Source organism: Drosophila albomicans, chromosome 3, assembly GCF_009650485.2.
Source record: "Drosophila albomicans strain 15112-1751.03 chromosome 3, ASM965048v2, whole genome shotgun sequence".
NCBI classification, from domain to species: domain Eukaryota; kingdom Metazoa; phylum Arthropoda; class Insecta; order Diptera; family Drosophilidae; genus Drosophila; species Drosophila albomicans.
The window spans coordinates 1,426,177-1,453,169 of NC_047629.2; the positions used below are offsets into that span (position 1 = coordinate 1,426,177).

Genomic DNA, 26,993 nt, shown 5'->3' on the forward strand with positions numbered 1-26,993 from the left:
TACCGAAACTGGCGTCTTCATCAGAGTTGAATTCTTTCTGCCTTGTTTAACCATATACTCCAGAAGTGCAACGATCAATATAGTCAGTGCAAGGAAACAGACTATTTTCAAAGATAGCAACGAAATGTATCCGAACATGTTTACGCTTTGAAGTTCCAAAAGTGAATGGTGCTTATTACCAAATACTTCGTCCTTTTATATTATATTCAGGTAAGTTATATTGCTTAAGGTGGAACGGATGTAACAGGTAGGCATAAATGGATTGTTTACCAAAATATTAATCCCTTTGTTTTTGTTAAGAAAAGGTCAATATCATAAAATGTTAATCCTTTTGTTTTGATTGTTATTTACCTTCCTAACATTAATTGAAAACATATTTTACGGCCACTTGAGCACTAAATTGTATATTATTTGATACAATCATTGAGATGTTTACTACAAATTCTCAGAGATTACAATAATTAGATTAATACAATTTCGTTAGGTTCATTTCGTCTCTCGGAATGCTGATAAGTTGTTGCTATAAATGAATTGGTTTATACGCGCATTTCTTCAGTCTGTTATAATTCATGACCCAGTGATGAAATGTTTGTGAAAATTGCAAGCATAATTTTAATACTGAATTTTTCAGTACTTAAGTGTGAAGAAGAACAAGTGCACACATTAGAACAAGTAAGAAAGTTACAGTCGAGTGTGCTCGACTGTGCGATACCCGCTACCCAAATTTAATAAAGCCAAAATATTGCGGTATCATTTTCAAAATATACCGAAAATACTAAAAAATACTAAAAATATACCAAATGATATGTTTGGTATAACGATATAGTACACCATTCAAAATATACCATAGACGGCACAATGTACCAGATTGTCGGCCAAAGCAACTCAGACCCCTAGTAAGTAGGCGTTTTTGTCCATACAAAAGTATTTCTTTAATAACTTCCACAACATTCCACAACATTCGCAACTCTAGCTTTAAAATTACGCTTGTTATTCGATTTCTTTGATTTGCGGGGGCGGAAGTGGGCGTGGCAAAAATTTGAAACAAACTTGATCTGCGTGCAAACATAACAAATGCTGTCGAAAAAAAATTATAGCTCTATCTCTTATAGTCTCTGAGATCTAGGTGTTCATACGGACGGACGGACAGACACACAGACACACAGACGGACAGACGGACAGACGGACATGGCTATATTGTCTCGGCTGTTGACGCTGATCAAGAATATATATACTTTATAGGGTCGGAGATGCCTCCTTCTACCTGTTACATACATTTCCTGCCGGCACAAAGTTATAATACCCTTCTACCCTATGGGTAGCGGGTATAAAAACTGGGTACTTTAAAAATAAAATATGGCAACACCACGGAAATAATTTTTCAAATTAAAGATCCAAGTATCAAGTTGTTACAATCTCAGATCGAAGTTCTGCAGTGAGTATTTAAAAATTTACTATTTTGTGTATCAAGACTCAATTACATACGTTTCAGAGCTGAACAAATTAAAATGTTTGCCGAACTCAACGCAAAAATTGACAAAATATCTACAATCAACTTAGAAAAGACAAATTTTGCCAACAGCTGTGCGGAAGCCACTTCACTGAGTCGTCGGAGTGGCGTCTATCAAATCCGAATACCCGATTACAGTCCATATCCGTTTATGGTCAGCTGCGACGAGGATGCCAACGGCGGAGGATGGACAATTGTGTTGCGACGTGAAGACGGAAGTGTCAACTTTTATAGGAACTGGAAAGACTATAAGCAAGGATTTGGAAATATGAACGGCGAATTCTTCATAGGCTTGGAAAAATTGCATATGCTGACTAAAGAACAGGATCAAGAATTGCTTTTTCTTATGGAGAATTCGAAGGGCGAAACAAAATTTGCAAAATATTATCAATTTGCGATTAGTAGCGAGAAGAACTTGTATGCTTTACAAACATTGGGCGAATATTCTGGAGACGCTGGTGACTCTTTCTCAGGGCAAATGAGTTACAATTTTTCAGCTCGGGATCGAGATAATGATGTGTATACTGGAAATTGTGCTCTTGAATATCGAGGTGGCTGGTGGTACAATAAATGTCATGGCAGGTTCGTTTCCTTAAATAAATTTCTATACAGCTTAGACAATATTCTATTTTGATAAATTTTTAGTAATCTAATGGGCATATATAATGAGACGACCTATGGAAAAGGAGTTATGTGGAACACATTTTCGGGCTTAAATGATTCATTAAAAATGGCCAAAATGATGATAAGGCCGCGGAGATAATAATAAAGTCAATCGAAGTCAAATCAATATATTACTAAATAAATTGATTGTACTACTGCTTCTGTATTATATATGGAACATCAATAAACAACACTGTTTAAAAGATTTTAGAGGGGATTTTATTCTCAGAGAATACATTTCTTATCAGCACGATTACTTTGAAATAAAATCGCCGGCTTTAAGCTGAGATTATTTAGTCGTGTTTGGCTTGGTGTTTGACAGTCATTTAAAAACAATATTTGATTAGCGTTGAAATAATGCTGAGATTGTCAATTATTTGCATAGTTATATTCTTTTATGTAACAATTGTAATATGCAATGTAGAATACATACCGAATCTCGATAAATTGGGAAACTTGACAATAAAATATGGTAACACAACCGAAATTCGTTTTCATTTAAAAGACCCCAGCAATATTTTGGTCCAATCGCAACTCGATCTGATACGGTGAGTATTCGAAATATTCGATTTGTATTTAAACATATTATAAATTTGTCAATATATAGATTGGAACAAATTCGACAAGGCGCATTGCTCGATCAACTCTTGGAGAAGTTTCACCAGTTGACTAGCCTAGAGTACCAAGAGTTTCCTGGTAGCTGTGCAGAGGCGACAGCTCTGAATCGTAATTCAGGTATCTACCAGATTCGTATTCCCGATTACAGTTTGCATCCGTTTATTGTCAGTTGCGATGAGGATTCGCATGGCGGTGGATGGACAATTGTGCTGCATCGTCAAGATGGAAGTGTGGACTTCTTTCTTTTTTGGAAGCAATATAAAAATGGGTTCGGTAACGTAAAAGGCGAGTTCTTTATAGGGCTAGAAAAGCTGTATGCCATGACTAAAGAGCTGGACCAGGAACTGATCATAGTCATGGAAGATGTGAAGGGAGAGAAGAGGTATGCGAAATACAATCGATTTGCGATTGACAGTGAAGCGAATCAATATGCCTTGAAAGTGTTGGGCGAATATTCCGGAGATGCGGGAGATTCATTGAGTGCCCATGTAAATCACAAGTTTACAACCCAAGATCGCGATAACGATGGTCATAAAGACAATTGTGCAAAGATGTTTACAGGCGCCTGGTGGTATGCCAGCTGCCACACAAGGTGAGTTGTCATTATTATGAATTTATAAATGTAAAATAATATTGTATTCGACAGCAATCTGATGGGGAAGTACAATGACAGCACTTTCGGAAAGGGCATCAATTGGCTGGCTTTCACGACTCACACGGCCTCCTTGAAGCGTGTACAAATGATGATAAGACCAAAAAGGTCGTGAAATACAATAGTGTACTTTTCAACACTATGCATAAATAAATGAATACATCACATTTCGTCAGGTGATGAAACACCTTAGATAAAAGCTCATTAGGTAATGAAGGTTTTCCTGTGTGGAGCGTATTTAGTATTGTTTCGCAGGCCGTTGAAGATGGGCAAACTACAGCTATTGCAGTGGTACCATAACTACGCGTTAGTGCTTGGAGTAACCTCGCACAGACTGGTGACCGGAAGAGTGCAGCAATCATGGCTGACCCGTTGGTATTCGGTGGTGGCAAATGTTTTCATATTGATAGCGCTGCCTGGAATGTTCTGGCTATCGGTGGAGTACATAAGGCAAACAAATTGGTTCCCGAATCTAATACCATTCACCAGCTATATACTCTACTCGGTGTCGTACGCAGCTATATCCTATACGATACTCTCACGCCGCTGGCGGGACTGTGCTCTAGTGGAACTGGAGAGCATTGTGTGCAAAATCAATAGGCAACATCCACATCATGTGGATCGCTGTTTGGAATATATTTTCTACTTGAAGTTGGCAACAATGATACTCTTGACACTGATCGGCATGGTCATGTGTTTAATGATTCCCAATGAGCACAGATGGAATATCCTGCTCATCACATTTATATTTCAGAATGCCATGAATATTCCACCTGTGGCCACCTATCGCTACTTTTTAGCTCTCTGGTATATTGCTTCCTCATATCAATCGATCAATCGCCGTCTGAACGAACTTGTGAATGCCTTCGAATCCAGATTACCCAAGCGCGGGGAGCGCGACGAATTGTTCCGTTTGTGGTCGATGCATGCGGTGCTTGGACGATGTACTTTGAAGATCAACAAGGTGTATGAATTCCTAATGCTGGCCGCTCGATTCGATTTTGCGACATTCTGTGTGATATACGGTATTGGGGAATGCTCTTTGCGTTTGCCGTCGACACTCCTATTTATGCGATCATGTTTGGATGCTTTAACTACTGGATTCGTTTTTTGGACTTTTATCTACTGGATGCTATGTGCGATCTGACAATTCAATATCAAAACAATTCATATCATGGAGTCTCCGAGGGACATTGGTTCAAAGAGGTATTATATATGACTATCACATTGGCCTCTACTAATTTAAGTTTTCTTTCACAGTTGAATTATTACTTATTATATACGAAATCATCGAAATTTGAAATATCAGTTTGTGGTCTTTACACAGTAAATCGCAGTCGCTGGTTTCAAATGCTCGGCTCTCTCACGACATTCACTTTATTGCTGCTGCAATTTCATTTGATTTTAAAAGATAAATTCACACTGTAGACAAAAGTGTATTTCGAGTCGCATTTTCAATTGGCTTTAATAAACTACATTTATTTGATTATTCGTGCGGTGATTCAAAATTTTGTTCTTTAATAGTTTTCCATAGAAGGCCAAATGAAGGGAAATGCCAAGAAATTGATCACGTTTTTGCTTTGCCATTGTGTTATTTATTTTGTTTTCTTGTTCGCGTTTGCATCGCATACAAGCACATTACACATACAAACTCGTACAATCTACAATAACAATAAAAGGCAAGAAGAGCACTGCAGAAGCCAATAATTCCTGTTCGATAATTTCCAAATGAATGCGTTCCGCAAATAAATTTTCCTTTGACAGCAGCAGCAAAGCGTTGAAATTTTAAAACGAAATCACGTTTTGCTGTTGCATACTTTTTGGCGTATGCACATCTGCTCAACAACATGCGTACGTGAGAAAAGTTACGTTATATACACACTCACACACACATACTCACACTAACTTATAAACTTATTTATATTTTACATACATAGTATAGTATTTTCTGTATGTTCGCTTGCTTCCGTCGGGTTGGGCAGAGGTGTTGCATAGATAAAATCAAATAAAATAAATCAAAACATAATTTTTGCGCAGCAAATTCGTGTCTACAAATCTAATTCCTTTCGTTGGCGAACGTGTTAAATTTATTGCGATTTATACGGTTTTCCATTTATGATTGCCATTCTATGTTTATCTGTATAAACTGATAAAATATCCTTTTTTGTAGCTTAGTTTTTGTGATTTTGAAATTATGAGAGAGGCTTTGTTGTTGCTGGTAAACAAGTAGACACTAAGTAGAAGGCTGCAAACAAATGAAAATGTAGTTAAATCCATTTAAATTAGCATTCACATGTCAACACAATTATGTTGGATAACAACGGCAACGATTTATGTGCACGTGAAGAGTGCCCAAGTTACATAATGCCAAACTGCTCTCCCTTGTGTCCGTCCCTCCAGCACTCACACAGACAGACAGACGGACAGGCAGACACATTCGTAGTCACACTCGCATAAGCACGTAGCAGAAAGCGGAGTTGTTGGGCGGTAGGAGGCGGTAGGCGTGGCCCGGAGCTTGGCAATTGTCAAAATTGCCGCCATAATTCACGTGTTGCCAGCAACAGAGACAGCAACAACACAGCTCACTGTGAATTGAATTGAAGCAAATGCTCAAAATGCAAATTACGCAATGATTTACATTTCGATTGACATATTTTAGGCGAACTGTTTGCAGTACATACTCGTATTATCTCTTCGATACCCCCTCCCCACCCTCTGGCAGTTCCACCCTTTCCTTGTTGGCCCACGGCCGTAATTCAAAAATACATCTTCAACCAATCCCCAAAATTGATGTCAATGATGTGCGTTGACAGGGCACGTCAGTCGGCCAAAGTCTTGTCGTTTCATCCTTTTGGTAATACTTCAATTGCAGTTACAAAAGAGTACTATAACTCCGTCTAACATAAGCCAGCTTAATCGTCATTGTCTTGAAAGTACACAATGAGAAAAAGCAAGTACTTTTGTTTTTGAATCAAGAATTGCAGTATCAAAACTTCAGAGAGACTAAAAATTCTATATTCAAGAGGTTTCTAAAAATTCTTGATTTAAAAATGTTGGGATAATTTTAAAACATTGTTCTTTAATTTAAAGTTCTGAAACTAAATACTTTTATTTATTTACTTATTTTTGTATATTAGCGTTTTAGCTTGTGTGATTCAAGCTCGGAGTTCTACATTCAAGAACTTTCATAAAATTGTTTATTTAAAAATGTGGGGATAATTTTATCACATTGTTCTTTAATTTAAAATTTAAAGCAATTTTTTTTTTGTATATGAGCGTTTGCTACTTTAAAACATGTTTCTATTATATGTATTTGGTTGTTACATATTTTAGTGTGCAATATTCGTTACAATGTTTGAAGTTATATTTATATCCGAACCGAATAAATATTTAAACTTCAGAATTTATGTCCAAATATTGTAGGATAGGAATTAACACATTCGCTGTGCATCAATTCACAATTTCTCGAATTTTTGAATTTTTTGTTTTTATATTTATAGGAATAAATTGTACTTATTTCAATCAGAATAAAGCTTGTATGCATTAAAGAACGACATAAGTAGTTTTCACTTAAAATAGATACATATTCCGGTTTTTAGATTTTTTTCGTTCGTTTATACTTTTAAGAACGGTTTGTCTAAAAATTATAAAGCCTAAGCATGAATCGTTCTGAACAAATTCTAGACGGGATTGATTTAAGAATTTAATTTTATAGAACGCGTTATTGCTGAGCATACTCCTTATGCGTTTCCATTATCCTTATATGTTACTATATATATTATATTACCTGGACAACCCTGAGCTGACAGTCGTTATTAGACAGGTTCTCGTAAAATGGCGCAAGATGCGTTATATTATATTATGATTTTCAATGGCGAACAGCATGAAAATGACACTTGAGAATGTCCAGAGCCAAAGTAAAAATGCATGGCGACACAATGGCGCCACAATGCACCTGCAATGACAACGCAGCAAACATTTTTCATGAATCGTTTTCTGGAAAGTGTGGGGTTGGCGAGCCGCAAACAAAGACTGCGAGCCAACCGAGTGTGGTCATCAATGCAACTTGGAGTCAAGCACAAGAGCATGCTGAATGGCCTGACTTGCATTTTGTGGCAACTCCTCGGCCTCAGCCTCAACCTCAGCCTCAGTCTCATACACGGTCTCGGCACGTAAATTCAATGATAACAATACAGCGAGCAACGTGATGAAGGCTGCATGCTGGACCTGGTTGAGCTTTGCAAACTTTGCCCACCAAATACAATAAGGAATGACAGGCCCAAAAAACTTTTAATGATGCCGCAAAGTCGTTGAACCAAACTGCTGTCTGGCATTGCCAAGAACCAGATGAATTTGTAAGACCGATGCCTTGAAGTAATCAGAGAAATGTACACACAATACTATGTATGTGTACAAGACTTTTCTTACACACACACACACACAATAAAGAGTAATGTGCTGGTTGCGAGTCCCCTGCTGCTTGCCTCTTACCACTTGGAAATATGTGTCAACTGTACCCTGGTGCTCCAGTTCCACAAGGACCAGGAGCAGGAGCAAAGTGAAAGTTTATTTGGGGGCCGACGCGCACTGCACTAAAAGTTTGATGTTTCTTTTTTTTTGCCTTAAAATGTTGTGTGGCTTGTTCTTGGCAAGTTGCTCAGTAAATGCACCCACACACTGCACACTATACACACACACACATACACTCAGTGGCAGCTGTTTTGTTTTCAAGTGCAAAACTTGACACCAACTTATGACGAAATTCCATTCCATTAGCTGCCTCACCAAAAAGAATGCAGCCAACTGGCAAGTACTTAAGACAGGCGAACACCAAAGTTTTTTAAGCTAAAATTATTATTTTATTTAGCCGACTTAAAGTACAGTATTGACTACTAGAGTAAAAAGCTATTAGCGGCCATAGAAGCCGCCACCGCCAGCAGATGCTGAGGCTGAGGCACTTGCACTGGCACCACCGAATCCACCACCGTATCCACCGGGATAACCGCCGTAGCCGCCTGGGTATCCTCCATATCCTCCTGGATAACCGCCATAGCCTCCGTAGCCGCCGGGGAAACCGCCAAAGCCGCCAAAGCCATGATGACGATGATGTCCAAATCCGCCACCAAATCCAAACTGTGGCCGTGCCTCAATCAGGCAGAAGAGCGCGAAGATCACAACAACGAATACCAAAGTAGCTCGCATCTTGACTTGAGTTCCGTTCACAATGAGTTTGATTTCGAAATGTGCGTGCTCGCTTTAGATACTGCCTATTTTATATAGAAACTTCTAGTCTGGTTGCAAACAGAACTGGATCTGCGATGACGATAATCGTCATCACCATCATCATCATCATCATCATCGTTATGATGACGCTTTGAAGTGTGTACGAATTTCGTTCTTTCTAACTAATGGATGTAGGCCCCCTTAGGCGAACCGGTTACAGGTAAGATTTTCGCTCTTCGCTACTTCGGCATCGATGGGGGATTTTTTGGGGAACCACTTTGTCTGCCGCTCTGTCTTCTTTCTTCTTGTTATAATATATTCAACTGCGTTTTGCTTTTTTTTTTTTTTTATTTTTTTTTGGTTATCACATTGGCAGAGTTAGGTACCTATATACATTTGTAAACAAATGTTAATAAACTCATCCATCTGGTTTCTATTTGAATCAAATTCGTATTTTGATACCTTCTCCTGACAAATTGTGACTTGTTCGCGATTGTTTATTTTATTTACTCAAAGGTCAACAATTTTAAAGATAATCACACGTATTTTTTCTAAATTATGCTAAAGCATGTGACAATGTTTGTTGTTCATTTTGTGATGATAACATGTTGTGATGTCATGGGTTTTACGTCGAATAGTTGCCCGATGATTCAATAAAGAAAATAAACATGTGATTAAGTAAGCAAAGTTAAATAGCTCAGATATTAAAATGATCAAGCAATAGAATTCGTCAACAACAAAATTTTCAGTTTTACGTGTATTAACCATGCCCAGAAGAAGAAATTATGATCAACGAATGGCCGCAGGCCGTTGTGATGCTTCGGTGAAGCGCACCTGGAACATGATCTGCAGTGGAGAATATCCCGAAGACATGGCCGACAAATACGGCGGATATTTATTGAATGATGGCGAACCCTACAGCGTATTCAGCATGGAAAAGAAACAAACACATTATTTGATTTTCTTTCGCAGTGAAACGATTGCCAACTGCAAAACTCTGGAGTTTGTTAATTCTACGTTTTTCCGCTGTTTTGGAGGTGTGGGAAAACCGAAACCTCTCAGCTATCCCCGTAGTAAATTGTCGTGCGTCAACTATTCCTTTCGGATGACAGATGAATTGGTCTCCTATTGCACCACCAGATATTTACCGAGTAATGAGTTTTCGGCCATTTTGTATGCCGAGTATGAAGAAAAAGTGACGGATAATGCTAGGGAACATAACTGTAGCTCATTCTTAAATATGAACGTTTGGCTGCTCTTAGTAATAGTTATAATCTCATTGTTTATCATCATTCGATTGAGATAATAGTGGGGCAGCATGTATGTAACCAGAGTATGTAATCAACAGAAGAACAGATAGTAAACACTAATTTAATTGAACGATGTAACCAGAGTATGTAATAAACAGATAAAAAGAAGATGTACAATAATTTAATTAAACGCATTAACTGCTTTATAGTAATTGTTGCTGATACATAGAAATGAGTAGGAATTATTTAATATCTGCCTAATAAGTAATATTTACAGTCTCCCAATTGACTTCATATTTTGACAGTACGCGAGTCAACTCAGGGTGCCATCGTCGTGGTGCACATTTAACATAAATGGTTCTTTTACAGTCACAAATCTCATCACCCTCGTCATAACATTGGTTTGGGCTCAAGAAGCTGTCAAGAGGGCTGCGGCTGCGCCTCGGATCGTCTTTCATCTGACAGGACAGAAGCCAACAGAACAGAACAGAACAGAAGTGGCCCTTGTCAAGATGTTTCCCGTGGCATCACAACAAACATACATATGTATCTACTTATGTGTATGAGTGTGTGTGTGTGGGTGCTCATTCATCTGTTTTGATGTGTATGAATAATTACTTTTTAACAGACGCAAAATTATCACCTAATTATAGAGATTTGTGTGTAATGCGCCATATAAGTAAGCATTTGGCTGTGTTTTAAAGTCATAATTATGTTGGATTCAATGGGATTCAATCTGTAAATGGAATATATAGTATTTTCCTATATCTAGATATTCTCAGCGATTTGCAGTTGCATTTTATAAAATTTATAAACTGTCAAGCTACGACTGAAATAGATATGCGAACTCGGACAAAACGTCCTGTTTGCCCTGGAATTTCTGCCTGACATTTGATTTGACAGTTTTTATTCTCTCTCTATCTCTCTCTCGTACTTTCTCTCTCTTGTTATGTGTGCAACGTATGTGGGTTTGTATTTTTCTCCTACGCAAAGGAGTTCATTTACTTTTGGACACGAGATACTTTAGAAGGCGGTTATTTACTTTGTTCAGCGAAAGAGCTAAGGTGACGTGGTTCCTAACGTGGTTCCTTTTTTATTAATTTTCTATATCGAAATTGTGTATAAACCTTGGAATGCATTTTCTTTGGAAATGTTAGGTAAATAATTAATTTGTGTATTGATTTCTAAATTTTAAGAAAATTCAACCGGAAAAGAAAACTTGTAGGCATCCCAAAACAAAATGCAAATATGTTTACCCTAATCAATTGTGATTCTAAGTGTATTTGAGCGTCTTCTATGCCTGGGATAAATATTTATCTTCCTTTTTATTTTGCTTTATGCAAAGTTCTGCAACATGTAGCATGTCAGCAAATGTCGTGGCTCAGTTAATTTCCCGTCCTTGTATTCCTTGGCGGTAGCAACAACTATGTACTACTTATATGTGTACAGATATTTTGCCGCATCGCAAAAGGACAAAAAGCATTCTTCCTTTGTGCTGCCTTTCAGGCATTATTGCAATTTTGTAAATATTGTAAAAATGCTTAATACACATGGGGCACTCATCGCTCTTACTGCCACCATTCGTTCTCTTTCTATTTATGTCTCTCTCTCTCTCTCTCTCTACCTCTCTCTCTTTATGCAAATTAGTGGTAGATACCGTATACATTCCAAATGTTAATTTGCATTTTTTGCAACTCCTTGCGTTCCCTACTGTCATGTTGAAAAGGGAATTTTTTTCTTTTTATTTGCATTTAAACTTTTACATGGTACTTGTTAACCTTTTGTCTATTAAGGGGATAGCACCAAGAAATGTGTATGTGTGTGTGAGTGTTTGCCCAAGAAAGAAATTCCCCTAATGCCACCTTATTGCTTTGGGTGCTTAAAATAAGAGATGGAAAATAAGTTAGAGCGAGGCTTTGCCATATGATAAATTACATTGGCTTTTCTCGAGATTTGAGAAGAATCCTTAATTCGTTCAACTCTTTAACCTTTAAATGTCGATTTACTTCAGTTTCCCCACAGGTGCTCTTTACTGTCTACGAGTTTATTTCAACATTTCCACATATCAGCATTGTAGTTTGTCTGTTTATTATGGCAATCTGTCTTTTTAATTGCTTTCAACACCGAGTTGGCCACAATCCTAATGTATTTGGTAATAGTGGGTTGTGGCTTCTCACAAAGTTCTCCCTTACCTTTCTTTTGATTGCTCGCCTGTTTTCTTTGACTTTAATTAAGTTGTGTTATACAAATTAACACATGCGGGTAATAGCTACACACACATGCACATATAAGCACACACACACGGGCTTGTATCTGCCATATGCACACTCAAACAAAGGCTTGAATATGAATTTTTAATTAATTCATCAATCCAAGTAAATAATTAAATCACCAATGTCAATTTGGCAGGCCACTGACAGCACCATAATTGAAAAGCTGAAAAGTTGAAAATAAGAAAAAATTTTCCATTTAAGGGAATATTTTGCATAGATAACGTATGTATATAAATTACCTCCCCTTCCCTTTGATTGGAATGTCTTCAAAGACATATTAGGTTAACTTGAATTATTCATAATTTGGGTTAATTAATGTGGCTACATAAATACGAATTACGTCTCATTTCCAAAAAAAATAATTCATTTAAGAATGCATTTTATTATTGATGGGTGTTTTTATTTGCAAAAAATTACCTTTACCGATAATTTGAATATACATATATGATTTTGGACAATCGTTCTATGTATTTAGTATTTGAAAATGTATCAATAATTTTTCTATTATCAAATAAGTAGTAAGTTAACTTGAATTATTTATAATTTGGGTTAAGCAAGATATGTATTATTGGTGGATATTTTTATTTGCAAAAAATGATCATATATAGCACCTGAACACTACAGAAAATAAATACCACTATATTTTGCATAATATGTATATAATTTTATTGTGAGTGCAGAGTTTTTTTATAGCTAAAAGTTTCATTAACATTTCCTCAATATTATCGAACAAATATTTTATTTTTTAAAGGGTTCTCGTTTATTTTTCTATATAAATATTAAAAAGTCAGGTATAATTCAATCTTAATTCATTCTAATAATTATGTTATGTGAATAGAGCAAATTCGCTAATTGAAATACATTTGAGTCTATGCTTTGCCTTTCAAGGGTGCCAGCAGTATCATCAAAGGGACGGATAAGCGTTCTTCGCATAGTTCGCTGCCATACAGTAATTGGGCGCCCCAAAGAACGAGCAGACGCCGCTGCTGCTGGTCGGGTTTGCTGAGAATCCGCTGTAGCAGTTGGTATAGTTCTGACAGGAGCGCAGCTCTAGTGGGGCAAAGTTGAGGGCATAAGCGCCAGGAGGTCCTGTGTGTGAGAGATTCGGGTATTTGTGGATGTTGTTGGGTATGGGAGCTGGCACCAGTTGAGTGGCTGCATCCAAGAGGGGACGACCTATGCTGACACTGCGCTCATTTCGCCGGAATTTGGCTCGACGATTCTGGAACCAAACCTAGATTGAGGCAATAAAAAAGTTGGAGATGATTGCCTTTTTTTTCTATATTTATTTAACTCACTTGAACTCGTGCCTCGCTCAGATGCACTTTTGTCGCCAGCTCCTCCCTCACAAAAGCATCGGGGTAATGCGTTCTCTCGAACACTTTCTCCAGGGCCGTGAGTTGAGCTGAGCTAAAGGTGGTGCGATTGCGTCGGGGCTTTCTTGAGTGCCCAGATGTCAGATTGTTGGGGTAATCAACGGTGGCGGTGCCTGCAAGCGGAAGACAATTATAAAACAATTTAGGAAAATCTTTCACTTTTGTTGATATTCTGGGAAGTGGTGCAATTTTGATGGCATTGCACGACAGCCTCGTAAATAATCGATAAGTGCCCGGACATCAATTAATTCGACAGCCCAGGATTTTTGGTATGTTTTTATGGTCGTGCATCCATAAAATTTTGCATTCTGTTTGATCCTTTTGGCTCCGCTTATTGTCATCTGGGGGGAGGTCATAAACAAATGGCATATGTCATAAAATATATACTATCATCTCGCGTCGACAACATCGCCAGGCAGCTGTCTACTAATTTTAGGTGGCAACCCGACGACAAAGCAAACGCAACAAATTTACGATCTATTAATTAAACTGAAATTGTGACATTAAGCGACAATAAGCGAGAGGCAACTTTCACTAATTGATTACGCTGGCCAAGTATTTTCATTTTGGAAAGCATTCCGAGAAATATGGGAAAACCGATAAACATGTGTACATATCTGATTGTATCTACACACATATGTACAATGTGTGCAAGGAATAGACATTATGGTGTGATATTTATACCAAGTATTTGGTGACTACCGTTTAATTCAAAGAAAAAGTTATTAGAAATAAATTATATAATAGTTTTAAAACAATAAAAATTATATATGAAACTTTATTATAAGATTATATATTATATTTACAATATTTTTTTAAATATGAAATATTAAACAAGAATCACTAACATTATTAATAAATTATTATTAATATTGTTTTTAAAAATATCAAAGAATTCAAACAACCATTTTAAAAATGTCCTTATATTATTTAAAACATATTTATAGAAGAAGGAAAGTCATTATTATATGATAAATCCAACAAATTTAAAAGTCGGAATAATAGGAAACAAAAAATACATTAAACAAATGTTATATTTGAGTTGATATAAACAATTTTGAATAGGTTATTTAACCCTAGAAAATCACAGACGCTTTGGTTGGCACGATATTAGTGATAATGATGATTATTTTAAATTTCGAAATTGGTATGAAGCTCTAATGAAAAGTTATGGTTAAATAAAAATAAATTATTTACAAAATTGTTTGTTATTGTCTGTAGAAAAGAGTATTTCTCTCATTATCAAAAAAAAAATTGTTTTTTGGTCAAAATTGTTATTTATTAATTTCATTAAAAACAAGTAGAGTCGAGTACGCTCGACAATGAGTCACCCATTTTCGATAAAAGCAAATTAATACTGTATCGATTTTAAAATATACCACAAAAATGTATCGAAAAAATACTGAAATATACTAAAGTCTTTATTTTGCACATGAATATATACTTCGTCGAAAATATACCATATATTTCAAAGTATACCAGATTCTAATTACTTTCAACCGTTATTAGGTTAGGTTTATTTTTCATATATTTGATTTTGCACTCTATCTATTTCTATTTCTACTCTATCTTCGAATTGTCAAAATAATACCTTATACATTTTGGATTCTATTGAGAGTCATAAGATTTATATGTTTTCACCTATAGCAGAATTGAATTTGTTGTGCTTGTGGCGTTGTTCAACCCATAAATGATAAATTTGAATTGAAATGAGCTGAGAATTTATGATATCATGCGCAAGCAGGCAGAAGATGTATGTATACTCGCTTGCCTAGCTGGGATAGGATATGCATAAATGTGATGATGTGTGATTTATGTAGGTGACTGCAGCTGTGTGTGTAGGTGAGTGTGTAAGAGTGTGCGTGTGTGCGTCTGTGTCTGTGTCAGTGGCAACTCATGCATGACATCTAGGTGCCATATGTGGGCGACATTCGCTCATTTATGCCGCCGCCAATTGCATATCCAAATGTCTGACAGTGTCATCTTGATGCATTTTTGTTGCTGTTGTAGTTGCTGCTGCCGTTGCTGTTGTGGTTGCGGCTGAGCCACCGTTTTATGTAGGCCCGTACTTCATGTCTTATGCCTCTGTCACTGCATTGGCGGCGGGATGTCAACATTAAAGGCGCTTCTCTCGCTCTCGCTCTCTCTTTCTTCTCCATCTCTATCCGTTCAAGGCGACATGTTGTCTGTTGGCCTGGTTGTTGTCCTTGTTGATGCTGTTCAGGTTGTCAACGGCATAATTTGCTATGAAATATGCGCGTCCTATTGTGATAGCTGGCAATGGCAATGGTATCAGAAGCTGTCTTTCAATCGCTAGTTTTTCCTTTTTGGTAGCAATTCCGACGACTGCAGCAACAGCAGTCACACAGACAAGCGGACTAGTAGACAGACAGACAGACAGCTAAAGAGACAGACAGCACTTCAACATTGTCAACATGACAAAACGTAATCAAAGCTGACATGATATTCCCTCAGAGGCCGCATGCCTTTGAACAAGCGAAAGCGCCCAGCACAGCACAGCACAGCATCAGCATCAGCGAGCATCAGGCATCAGCCACCAGAGCAGTGCCTATATTTTCCAAGTGGAGCATAAAACGACCAGCCAGATCGCAGTACTAGTTGCAGCCCCCCTTTTCCAGCTCAACCAGGCCGCCTATCCCGCGTGTGCTGTAAATGGTTGAGGCCAGAGGCGTGTGTTTATTTTTGTCATTGCTTGGATTGTAACATGTGCCAGTCTCAGTTCCATTCGCTTTTCCTTTTCGTTTTCTTTCCCATCCCATCCCTTCCGTTTCTCATGCCTATCGCAGTTCATGCTTTTCTGATTGAGGTTTCCCTTTCGGTTTTCACATCTCGTGTTCGGCTCTTGCTTTCTTTTTATTAAGCTGCAACTGTTTTTTATCGCTCGTTGCCCGATTCGCTGGCAATTCAAATTAAACATCTCGTTTTCTACCCCTCCCTGGGGACCTCATTGGGCACTGCAGTTGCTCCTATGAAGTGCTTGGCATACTGCATAACGTGCCGCTGATCTACGATGCAACTCTGCGGACAGCCTCGCTGACAAATTGAGACAAATGGCGTGGGTAAAAGATTTGGTTGGGTAAACCAAAAAAATAAAATAAAATGCACTGAATTTATTTCCTGATGATTACCACCCTGAAGAAGACGTTTGCTTGAGTTAAAAAATGTATTTGTACAATCATTTCACAAATCTGTCGAGGGTGTTTAAGAAGTGAGGAAACTGATATTCAATGCTAAGTTATCCAATTGAATTATAACTGATTAAGAAGATTAAACATTAATTTATTGCAAAAGTTTTCTATAAAGATCTAATATTAAAAAGATATATTTAAAATAAGAATATATTTGATAATCTTTGAAATTCATAAACATCTAGGACTGCTCGACCATGAGTTTGTAATTATAACACGTTATAGACACACAAATGCAAAAAACCTTACACATTCTTTAAACATGTATTTGCATAATTACAAGTGTAGTCCAAAATATTCTTTAAAAATGTCTTTTGATCTGCTACTCTAATTTATATCGAAACCAAGAATATCATTTACTTTAAAAATCATAAGCTAAAAAGCTCTGGCATTCATTCATTGTGTAATTTAATTTAAACAGGAAAAAACCTGTAAGTCTCTAATTGACTCAATATTTTAATTATTCTAGATTAGGGATTAAAATGTAGTGCCACATGGAAGTTATTTTCTTATTTTGCATATTTAATGCACTTATTTTCAAACTTATGGTATTTTATTTTTCCGAATCTTCATTACAACAAAAAAAGCTTATTCATACTATATAATATTTTAATTCGTCCTTATATTTTTCCCCTTCTTTATTGCACTGTTTTTTGTGCTAAATTTTCAATTGATTTTATTATTATATTTTTATTGTTTCATATTATACGACATTAGTTGGGTATCGGTGTTTTTAGCCAGTAGATAACCAATCCTTTAATATAGTTGTGTTCCGTTGTTATTTAATGTGCTATTTAAAATTGTTAAGTACCAAAAATAATGATAATGTGCGCCAAAAAAGAAATTCTGGCCGATAATGAACGAAATTCGACTGCGTCAATATGCATATAACATATATACATATTTTCTATTTTCAATGAGTGCTGAATATTAACGTTATATATGTTTATTTCAATGCTACAATTTGTTTTATTCAATCAACTCTACACATGTTAATTTGATGTCCCATTGGATAAACCTAAAATCATACTAAATATTTTGAATGGAACCCTTAAGAGCAGAACAAATTTAATTAGCTATTGTAACTAACACGTTCTTTAAAGTGCGTTTCAAAGTGAAGCAATAATATTAATGACATAATAGCATTATTAATAACATAATTAATGGGACAAAAACACTCTACTCGAGAATGCTTTATTACTAACAAAACGTGTTCATCAATAAAAAAACACATATGTAACTAACCATATCGGAGCTTTAAAACAAATACACAAAAATCCATTAAAAAATAGCAAACAATTGTTTTAACATATATTTATAATGGTTTCATGGCTCATGGGAATAATTTTAATATATTAACGTCACCTTTCTATAGTCGAGAAAATAAATATATATATATATATATATATATATATATATATATATATATATATATATATATATATATTGAAATATTGTGCTTTCAATTATCCATTAATTCATAAAAAATTGTTTCATAATTGAAAAAAACATTTTTGTTTTCACTTTTAATTATAAATATTGTGTGAGAAATTAAATAACACATTTTAAAAACAAAATTAAACAAGTAAGAAAGCTTCAGTGTGCTCGACTGGAAAATATCCGCTACCCATTTTCACAAAAAACCAAGGATATATCCCAAAATACTAAAATATACTAACGGCCATATTTGGTATATCGATATTGAACCTCACTCAAAATATACTATAGACTGCAAAATATGCCGTATTTTCTGCCAAAGTCACATTTACAGTAATTAATAATTAAATAATTTCTACAATTTGCATCTGGTGGCAACCAAATTTGAGAAACATAAATACATACTACATTGTATGTTCTAGCTTCAACATTACACTTAAGCGTGGTATATAAACATATATAGCAATTACTATTCGCTTTCATAAAGTCAAAATAGTATAATATAATATAAAATAATAAAAAGCAATGGCAATTTTAAAAAAATAAAAATATATATTGAATTTTGAGTAAAATATTTGAAATTAAAATCGTTTATAAGATTTGGAATATAGGAGAGAAGACTTGATTCGCTAAAAGTCCTTACATAGTAGATTTCATTATATTTATATTAGACTTACCAAAATTATTAGACATTTCCAGAGGCAATTTGCTCTTTGCATGCGCATCCTGTTTCAATTCAATAAGATTATCAACGGAGAATCTGTGCATTTTGTCAAACTCTCTTCGATTTGCACTGAGTTTATCCTTCGAATAGAAACCATCGTGCAGCTTCTGCTCCAGTTCCATTGGATGTGGCTGTGAGGGATACGCGACCTCAGCGGATGACAGAGAGTGAGGTAGAGATACAGATGCAGATGCAGCTGCGGATGCGGATGCAGATTCAGGCCCGGATGGATTGGATGCTGCCGACGGGATTGCCGATGTGGCGGCATAATAGAAATTGCCGGCATTGCCGACGGGCAGCGAATGCAACTGCTGCTGATAGTTTAGCATGGTTGACAAATTGAATTTAAATTTCTTAAATCACTGTTTTAGCTAATTGAACAATTGGTTCACAGTGACAAGCGCGTTGACAATGACACTGCTGATGATGATGATGTTGATGACGATGATGATGACGGAGATAATGAGAGGAATAGAATGCAACACAATTCAATTAGGTATGCGAATTGTGCGTTAAAATTCTTCATTTGTCTCTCTAATTGTATGCTGATTGAATTAATTTATTTCGTTTCACTGCCACGTTGCATGCTGCGTCTTCTTGGGGGCATCCTGCGCGAACTTGGATAATTGGATTAGCACACAACACATAAACGAGTTAATTACGATAATTGTCGCGACGATACTAAACCGTGCCAAAGTCGTGTGCCCACTGAAATTAGCCTCAAGATGCGAGCAAATGCTCGCCTCGTATCCAAAAGATATCCATCCTCACACACGCACACATGAACATCTGTATGTGCTTTGAGCAAGAGTCTTTCAAGCATGTTTGCTCTCTTTTTCTCGCTATGAACGATCGTGCCTAATTATAGCATTCAAATGCTATTGGCTGTTCCATAAGATCTGTGCCTTCCGATCCGACATTTTGGGGGCGTTCACTTTGTCGATGCTCTTGTGCCTAGTAAAATCAGATGAAATACGAGGTGAAAAGTAGCAACAAGTTCTTGTTGCATTTAAATAGCAATAAATACCAATTAGGTGGGACGGTGTGCGCAGCCCCGCCTCCTATCCTTGGCATAACTGTTGCTGTTGCTGCTCCATTTTCACAGGATGTGCATGAGAAGTAGTGCATCAAGTACTTGGGTTTCGAGCTGAGCATAAATCTTGGCACGCACAATGTTTGTCATCCTTTCCAGCTAATTTCCATAACCACAACATGATGTTAATGTTCCTCTTCCACTGCCACTGCCACTGCCAGCATGACATGCCCACGAGCTCAGCTCAGCTCAGGGAGCGGAACGTGGGCGGAACTGCCAGTTAAGTGCATCGCTCCATCGCTCCTGTTGTTGATGTTCTTGTTGTGTATCATTTGCAGCTGATACAGCTCTGTTTGCATTGGGATGTGTCTATTTGTGGCCTGATAATTGATGGTGCTTGGTGTTTATTACGCAATAGGTCACGTAAACCAACTTGTGTTGGCTGATATGTGAGAATTATTGTACAATATGTGTCCGGCATCACTGTAAAGAGTGTGTGTAAAAGCTTAAAGCATCGACTTTTAGTATACAAATTGCGTTAATTGCTCTGTCAACTGCATCGCTATGAGCCCGTCATTAGCAGTTTGCTCTTTTACTTACTTACATCTCCTCATTAGCTTCCAGCAAAGGCAAAGTCAGATGCAAAGGCAGCGAAACTATCAACTAATATTCTAATATTCCTGACATAACCACAAGCAACGCGCCCTCATACGATTTCTTCCCCAAATTGAGCTGTCACAAAAGTTTATCCAAAGTACTTGACACTCTCTACCGCGGTAAGAACACTATGAACGATGCCATTCACCTGCCCCCGAGTGTCTAGGAGCAGGCTCTGTCTCACGGCTCCGACTTCCTAAATTATCTCACGTTTTCGTGTGCAAAGTTTTTGAAGAATGTTGCGGTGTGTATTTTTAATAAAACTTCAAAGTTTTGCGCTACTTGCAACGCTTTACAATGTCTCACAGACGTTTTTCTTCAGCCACTGCTTTTGGTTCTGCTTCTGTTTCAGTTTTGAAATTCTTTGTCACGAAACATTTCTCGCGTGCAACCGAAAGGAGTCGGGGTACAGTTTTTATCCATTTTCTACACACACACACACACACACATACATAAAACACAAACAAAACAGCGAAAAAAGCAGCAGAAATTCTTCGGGCAAGTTAGAAATTTGAGCAGACACTTTTAATGCTGTCAGATAGCATAAAGTAACTGCACTTGGCATGACCATTGGAATGGGTGAAGGCGGAATGTCTAAGACAACGGACAGGCATCTCAATAATTTTGTGGAACGCCCATGTTGTGTTTGTTGGCTTTGAGCGCCAACTTCTCAAATTACATGCCATTCAAATGTATGAAGAATTGTACGGTAAATTGTAGAATTTTACCGCTGCTCCCAAAAGTATGCAACAAATAAAATTTCCATTACAAAAAACAACAAGAGTGTTTTTTTTTAGACGAGACGATTTCCATTTTGAAGTCTTTCTATCGAAATAAAGTGAGTATTTCGTGTTATAACAAAAAATAATAAATATGTCTTTCTTATTTATTTGAAAAACTGTGCAAACTCAGCAGACACATTTTTTCAGTTTTCTTCGAATTACCTGTAGAAGTAATTTTTAATATATGTGGAATATGTCGTCAGTATTTCATAGAGAAGAGCTCTGCATTTTTTTTTTTTTTATATATTTATTTTAATTGTAAAATTATAATTTCACAACCTTCAATTTTTACCTAGTCTATACACTGACAAATAAATATTTTAAAATGTATAATAATAATATATAATCATGTTTTGTAACGTTGAATGAATCGATACATATTTAGTTTTTTTTTAAACTGATAACTTTCTCTGAAGTCTTCAACTACTAGAAGTGAAGAACTCCTTAAACAAGTCAGTGAATGGATGTATTATAATTTTCATGAATTCAGCGTTTCAGTCGCATGAAAGAGCAAGGAAACGAGCTCCGGCAATGGCAACCAAACCGCATTGTGCAGTGCATTTCGCGTTGTGAGGATTTGGGGGTATGAAACATGGCAACATAAATTGCAATGTCGGGATGCCTTTCATAAATTATGCAAGCGACTTCAAAATCGAACTAGGCCCATAGTTTCACATAGTCAGCTTGGAAAAACTGATGCTGACCCAACTCAGAAGGAGGGAAGACTTCCTTCGTGTGCGTTTGTATGAGTTTGGATAGCCAACTAAATGGACATTTTGGCGTGTGTTGAGGAGGTCACTCTTAACATGCTTTTAAAAGTTTGCTCCATTCCGTGGGGACTGAAATATTCATACATTTTATATAGACACCACACACCCACCCAATCACGCATACCCTCGTAGTTACGTAGTTACCAAGCCTATGTCACAATAAAAGTCAAAAGCTTTTTGTGCCGTAATTAATGTAAATCCCCATTCTCAGAACTTTCAAATGTTGCAGCTGCAGGACGCTAGTGGGCGCCAGTTGTGTATGCACATGTAATTGATTTTCTGTTTACGCATACTCAACCGGGGGGTGACACGGTGACAGCTCTTAAAGGGAGTTAAGGGGTGCGGGTATCGTAGTTGTATGTGCGGTATGTCAAACAGCACGCTTCCTGTGTACTGCTTCCGGTTATTTCTTGTTATTATATTTCATTGCGTACTCGCATTCGCATTCGTATTCGCATTCGCATTGTAAAAACAAAACAAAAAAAATTGAGAAAGCAAAACTTTTCATTGAGAAGGCGCAGAGCAAGTTTTGTGTGATAGAGATGAGATGAGGTTGCTGGAGAGGGAGGACAAGGAGGAGGGAATGGCAAATTCTTGGTAGAAGGGCACATGCCAACACTTGTTTTCTGTTAAGTGATTTAGGCAAAGTTTTACCCTTCGCTACCCTATGGCTGCTGTCAGGCAGCCCGTTTCGTTTGGCATTTTGGTTAGACGACACGCTCGACATGAACTTAGGCAGGCTGTAGGGGAAGGAGGGGGAATCAAGTGAAAAGTGGGCGTGTTGCGGTGTGCAGCTGCTTTGGTGCGGTGTTATTTGAAATATCGGAAATGTTTTACAAAACTTTTGCCAGTGCTACAACTTGGCTGACTGAATGGCTGCCACATAATCGCCGTCAAGTGAAATTCATTTTCTTGACAAACAACATGAACTTCAAAGACCCCGTTTCCCACATTCCACAGAGCCTCCCTCCCCCTTCTCCTCCCCACTATTACCGCATTACCCTAGTACCCCAGTAGTTCCATGTTCATTTTTCGCGCTTGTTGCTGTCTTTTCCGACAAGGAAATTGAAAGGTTGTATGTTCGAGTACAAACTCGTGCGAGAATAGTTTTGCTGATTAACTGCGGCTACAAATTGCTTTAACTTTCTAATTAAAAACTATTTTGCCATAATACTCCAATGTTTTTACTACACATTCTTTCAACTTGCAATAATTTTGAAATCATTTTATTGCTAAAATACCCCATTATGAGGGAGAATTCGAAATTCGCAGTGGGTGCAGTTATCGCCAAGTTATGCGTCGATTGCACATTTTCAATTTGTGTCTCGATACTCGTTTGTGCACAGAGAGTTGCACAGAGAGTTGTCAAGAATACGAATGGCCACAACTGGTAACGGAAAAGTTGACTCTCTGAAAAGAAGAACATTAATTTCTAATTCACTATTAAAAACTATAAAAATATTTATAAATTTAAAAAGTATCACAAAATGTATGTTATACAAATTTTAAAATAAAGTAATATTGTATAATGCTTACTTTATGATTATTTCAAAGCAATATTAATCGGTAGTTGTGTATACCACCATTTTTGTATTTATTGTATTTTTCATATGGGAGTGAAGAGTATTTGCAAGTCAACCGATTTCAACTATCGTTTTCTGGGTTGTTTCTCTTACCGTTTGATGTTCTTCTTGTTACTCATAGTGACAGAGCTCAGTGCAGTCAGCTGCAAAGTCAGCGCCATTTAAATTTCGCTCACGGTTGCCGGCGGATGAACTGCAGCAAAAGACGCGAATTACGCGAATTGAAAAATCAACGGATGCCGATCTGCGGATGCCAGACTAGCAACTGTCATTGCCATCCTGAGCTGCTATCGGCCAGCTAGTAACTTGGAACTGCAATCAGATGCAATTAGAGCACCAAACCCTCCGACCAAGTGCAGAAGAAATGACAATAAAATTCAATTGAAAATTGTGAGCGCAAAAAAAGTGCAAGCGATTTTTAGCTTTCACTTTAGCGCATTTGAATTTGGGTCAAGTAGATTGACGACAAGCAGCTTAAACGTAGTTAATGCAATATAATGCTCACATATCGTACTATAACTACAATACAGTTGCGAGTGCATTGACGAAATGTAATTATTTTAATGCTCAGCTTTTCGCATGATTAAATTGGGTATTGATTACACATTCAAGTGCGCATCCAACCACTCAACTGGATGACTGTTCTACAAGTCTTTTGAGTTTCTCCTATGGCCCACTTGTTTGCATTTGCAAAAAAATGTTTACAAAAACATCGAATGTTAAGCATTTTGTTGACATTTTGCTGAAGATGGTTTTCGAGCGTAAAGCAAAATTTTTGAAATGTACATATGTTTGGGTCTTGAGTAAGCACCGTTCAATTTAAATGATTCACAAATCTCATTGATGGCTGAAATAAAGGGTGCGCCAAGATAAGAGAATTTTGTACTAGATACCTTACCTTTTTTACTCCTTTCAGATTTCTTATTAACTTTGCGAGATTATTTTGATTTTCGCTACTCAACTTAAAGAGTGACAAGGCTAAGAATTTAGTTTATGACTTTCAACTAGGCGCTTGTTATTCAACCAGCCGCATCAAAAATTTATCCTTGGTCAATTTATTATTTACCTTGGTATCCAAGGAGTTACTTCTACTTTATGGTTATCAGTGCACCTGAGATGCAAATAATTTAACTTCAAGTGCTTTTCAGAAGTTGTGGCAGAAGCATTTATTAATGCAACTCGCATTGGAATTGCAATATTCGATGGTTGACGAGTAACAAAACAACGACAACGCCAACGACAATGAGTATGAGAAAGACATCGTTATTTTATATCCACATGGATAAGCATACATTTTATACTAGCCGCAGACTAATGAGTGGGCGTGGCAGCGGCAAAATACTCGTGCCTTAAGAGCGACGAGAGTAGCTCATAAATCACATTGCAGCAGCAGCAGCAACAGCAACTTTGTTGCTTGAGTTTCAAGTTATTTCGGTGGGAATATTTCATGTGCAGCGCTTAGTAAAAGCCATGCCCACCAAGGATTAGGCCAGGATGATATACGCTCCCGGCGCGTGAGCAGATTGCGCATCCAGCTACTATATGCCATAAAGGAAAAGCTAAAGGTATATGTGGCCTCCTGCTCCTCCTCATCCTCTACCCGATTGCCACACACACTCCTGCCGCCTTTGCTCTTTTTATGACAACGCCCATCAAGCCTGCTGAACTCCATTGCCGTTTTGGGCGAGGGCGGCACTCGCTGGCGTTGATTGTGTGACGCCACTGTCGCATAAAGTCAGCGCCAGGTGGAGCCAATCTCAGCGAACACCTATGTATATGTGTGTATGTGTGGGCGTGCATACAACTGCGTGTGTGTGGGTGTTGTGTCTGCAGGTGTCTCCACATTAAAAGCCATAAAAGATTCATAAAATGCATTTCGCACGCCGAAACCAAATATGCCGCAACATTCACGACGCCACATCCATAAATACGAGCCGTACACGGACCAAAACTCCCTACAACCTTATACACACACATAAATTTTAAAGTTTGTAATGTGCAGGTGTACATAAAAAGTATTTACGAGCACCGGCTTGTGCCAATGTGAATCTCACACACTCGTTGTACTCACACTGGTAGCAGTACATTCATTCATCCTAGAGCTTCTTAAGACCCTTCTTTGTATGATGGCCAGTTTGCATCGCAACCCTAATGAAAGTATTAACACAATGTTCCCTAAATGACAAGCATACTACATCTAGTCTATGCGATGCTTATTGCAATGGCTGAAAAGGCACTTTAGGGAGCAGCTTAAAACACAAAATCCTATTATAATATGTTGGTAAAAGAACAAAATGAGAAAAAAGAAAAATGTAAAAGAAATAATAGCAAATAGTTTATATATTAAGCTTAATCATTTTTATAGAATTTTTAAAAGATAAAGTAATAAAATGATTAAGAAATTATGTAAAACGTTTGTGTTATATTTACAGAAGTACTCTGTAGTATAACATACATATGTATACTCCAAATCCGAGTGTTTAATAATAATACAAATATTTTGCAATCGATTCTATTGTTTAGCAAACATGGAAATTTTATTGGCAAACTACACTCAAAAGTATTTGAACCTTAAAACTGATTGGAGTAATATTATCCGGCGAATATTCCCATTCCATCTATGTCGAATGCACTTGATGACGTTTGAGAAAATCGCTTATGAAAATCTCATCACGTACGCGACATTCGCCAATTGCTGAAAATTGTGCACAAATTATATCAATTTTAAAACGTAATCATTGAAACTTATCAATTTTGTTGGCACCCAAGCCAGCGCGTTGGCTGTAACAGACAGAGAGACAGAGATACAGACAGACATATCCGGCCAGACGGAGACGTTGTAAAATGTGAAAATCAAATATTTATGATACTTTTGAGCACAATTTTTGGCCTTCGGCAAAAGCAAACTACAAATTTTCATCTGACGCCATCTTTCGAATATTTCTTTCGTACTGTTCACTTTACTTCAACGTTTTGGTTGTTGTTGTTGTATTCTTTCATTTGCCCGTTGTATCCACGGTTTTTGCCCTCGGATTTATGTGCGTGCCTTTTGGAAAATTCAATTTAATTTTCATTTTTCTTGCACGGGCTGCGGGATTTCCTATGAATTTTTGAGAATGCGCACCGTGCCAGGATGCTGACATATTTTTTGTAAGTCATAATCCAAATTTGAAGGCACAGCCAATGCCAGCATATTGGAAATTCCGACCAGCAGTTGCAATGATCATTACAAT

At 37.2% G+C, this 26,993-nt stretch overlaps 6 protein-coding genes across 6 annotated transcripts; 4 read left to right on the plus strand and 2 right to left on the minus strand.

Moving 5' to 3' along the window:
* The first annotated feature begins 649 nt into the window (after positions 1-649).
* On the plus strand, positions 650-2,379 carry LOC117571107 (angiopoietin-related protein 2-like). Its single transcript, XM_052004922.1, has 4 exons — positions 650-672; positions 1,393-1,435; positions 1,493-2,092; positions 2,156-2,379. Exons 3-4 carry the CDS (start codon positions 1,509-1,511, stop codon positions 2,271-2,273), a joined length of 702 nt encoding a protein of 233 aa, XP_051860882.1. The 5' UTR covers positions 650-672; positions 1,393-1,435; positions 1,493-1,508; the 3' UTR covers positions 2,274-2,379.
* Positions 2,380-2,456: 77 nt separating this feature from the next.
* LOC117571106 (ficolin-2-like) lies at positions 2,457-3,636 on the plus strand. Its single transcript, XM_034253087.2, has 3 exons — positions 2,457-2,721; positions 2,781-3,383; positions 3,438-3,636. The coding sequence occupies exons 1-3, from the start codon at positions 2,531-2,533 to the stop codon at positions 3,556-3,558; spliced, it is 915 nt and encodes a 304-aa protein (XP_034108978.1). The 5' UTR covers positions 2,457-2,530; the 3' UTR covers positions 3,559-3,636.
* Positions 3,637-3,703: 67 nt separating this feature from the next.
* LOC117566793 (putative gustatory receptor 59b) lies at positions 3,704-5,111 on the plus strand. Its single transcript, XM_034246336.2, is given in 3 exon segments — positions 3,704-4,462; positions 4,465-4,649; positions 4,704-5,111. Coding segments are annotated over 3 exon segments (1,107 nt in total). The 5' UTR covers positions 3,704-3,708; the 3' UTR covers positions 4,872-5,111.
* Positions 5,112-8,351: 3,240 nt separating this feature from the next.
* LOC117566792 (neuropeptide-like protein 31) lies at positions 8,352-8,645 on the minus strand. The gene has a single exon (XM_034246335.1). It carries the CDS (start codon positions 8,643-8,645, stop codon positions 8,352-8,354), a length of 294 nt encoding a protein of 97 aa, XP_034102226.1.
* Positions 8,646-9,327: 682 nt separating this feature from the next.
* Positions 9,328-10,101, plus strand: LOC117571561 (uncharacterized). Its single transcript, XM_034253765.2, has one exon. The coding sequence runs from the start codon at positions 9,433-9,435 to the stop codon at positions 9,970-9,972; it is 540 nt and encodes a 179-aa protein (XP_034109656.1). The 5' UTR covers positions 9,328-9,432; the 3' UTR covers positions 9,973-10,101.
* Positions 10,102-12,973: 2,872 nt separating this feature from the next.
* LOC117569845 (ALX homeobox protein 1) lies at positions 12,974-19,625 on the minus strand. The gene is made up of 3 exons (XM_034251174.2): positions 18,889-19,625; positions 13,488-13,678; positions 12,974-13,423 (listed from the first exon to the last, which is right to left on the minus strand). Exons 1-3 carry the CDS (start codon positions 19,262-19,264, stop codon positions 13,094-13,096), a joined length of 897 nt encoding a protein of 298 aa, XP_034107065.1. The 5' UTR covers positions 19,265-19,625; the 3' UTR covers positions 12,974-13,093.
* Positions 19,626-26,993: the final 7,368 nt, after the last annotated feature.

Excerpts from the sequence above, each read along its gene's own strand:
- LOC117571107 (XM_052004922.1), top strand. The coding sequence starts at position 1,509 with ATGTTTGCCGAACTCAACGCAAAAATTGACAAAATATCTACAATCAAC. Across the intron at positions 2,093-2,155 it reads TACAATAAATGTCATGGCAG|TAATCTAATGGGCATATATA; the intron begins GTTCGTTTCCTT and ends ATAAATTTTTAG.
- LOC117571106 (XM_034253087.2), top strand. The coding sequence starts at position 2,531 with ATGCTGAGATTGTCAATTATTTGCATAGTTATATTCTTTTATGTAACA. Across the intron at positions 2,722-2,780 it reads TCGCAACTCGATCTGATACG|ATTGGAACAAATTCGACAAG; the intron begins GTGAGTATTCGA and ends GTCAATATATAG. Across the intron at positions 3,384-3,437 it reads TATGCCAGCTGCCACACAAG|CAATCTGATGGGGAAGTACA; the intron begins GTGAGTTGTCAT and ends TGTATTCGACAG.
- LOC117566792 (XM_034246335.1), bottom strand. The coding sequence starts at position 8,645 with ATGCGAGCTACTTTGGTATTCGTTGTTGTGATCTTCGCGCTCTTCTGC.
- LOC117571561 (XM_034253765.2), top strand. The coding sequence starts at position 9,433 with ATGCCCAGAAGAAGAAATTATGATCAACGAATGGCCGCAGGCCGTTGT.
- LOC117569845 (XM_034251174.2), bottom strand. The coding sequence starts at position 19,264 with ATGCTAAACTATCAGCAGCAGTTGCATTCGCTGCCCGTCGGCAATGCC. Across the intron at positions 13,679-18,888 it reads GGAAATGTCTAATAATTTTG|GCACCGCCACCGTTGATTAC; the intron begins GTAAGTCTAATA and ends TTCCGCTTGCAG. Across the intron at positions 13,424-13,487 it reads TGAGCGAGGCACGAGTTCAA|GTTTGGTTCCAGAATCGTCG; the intron begins GTGAGTTAAATA and ends GCCTCAATCTAG.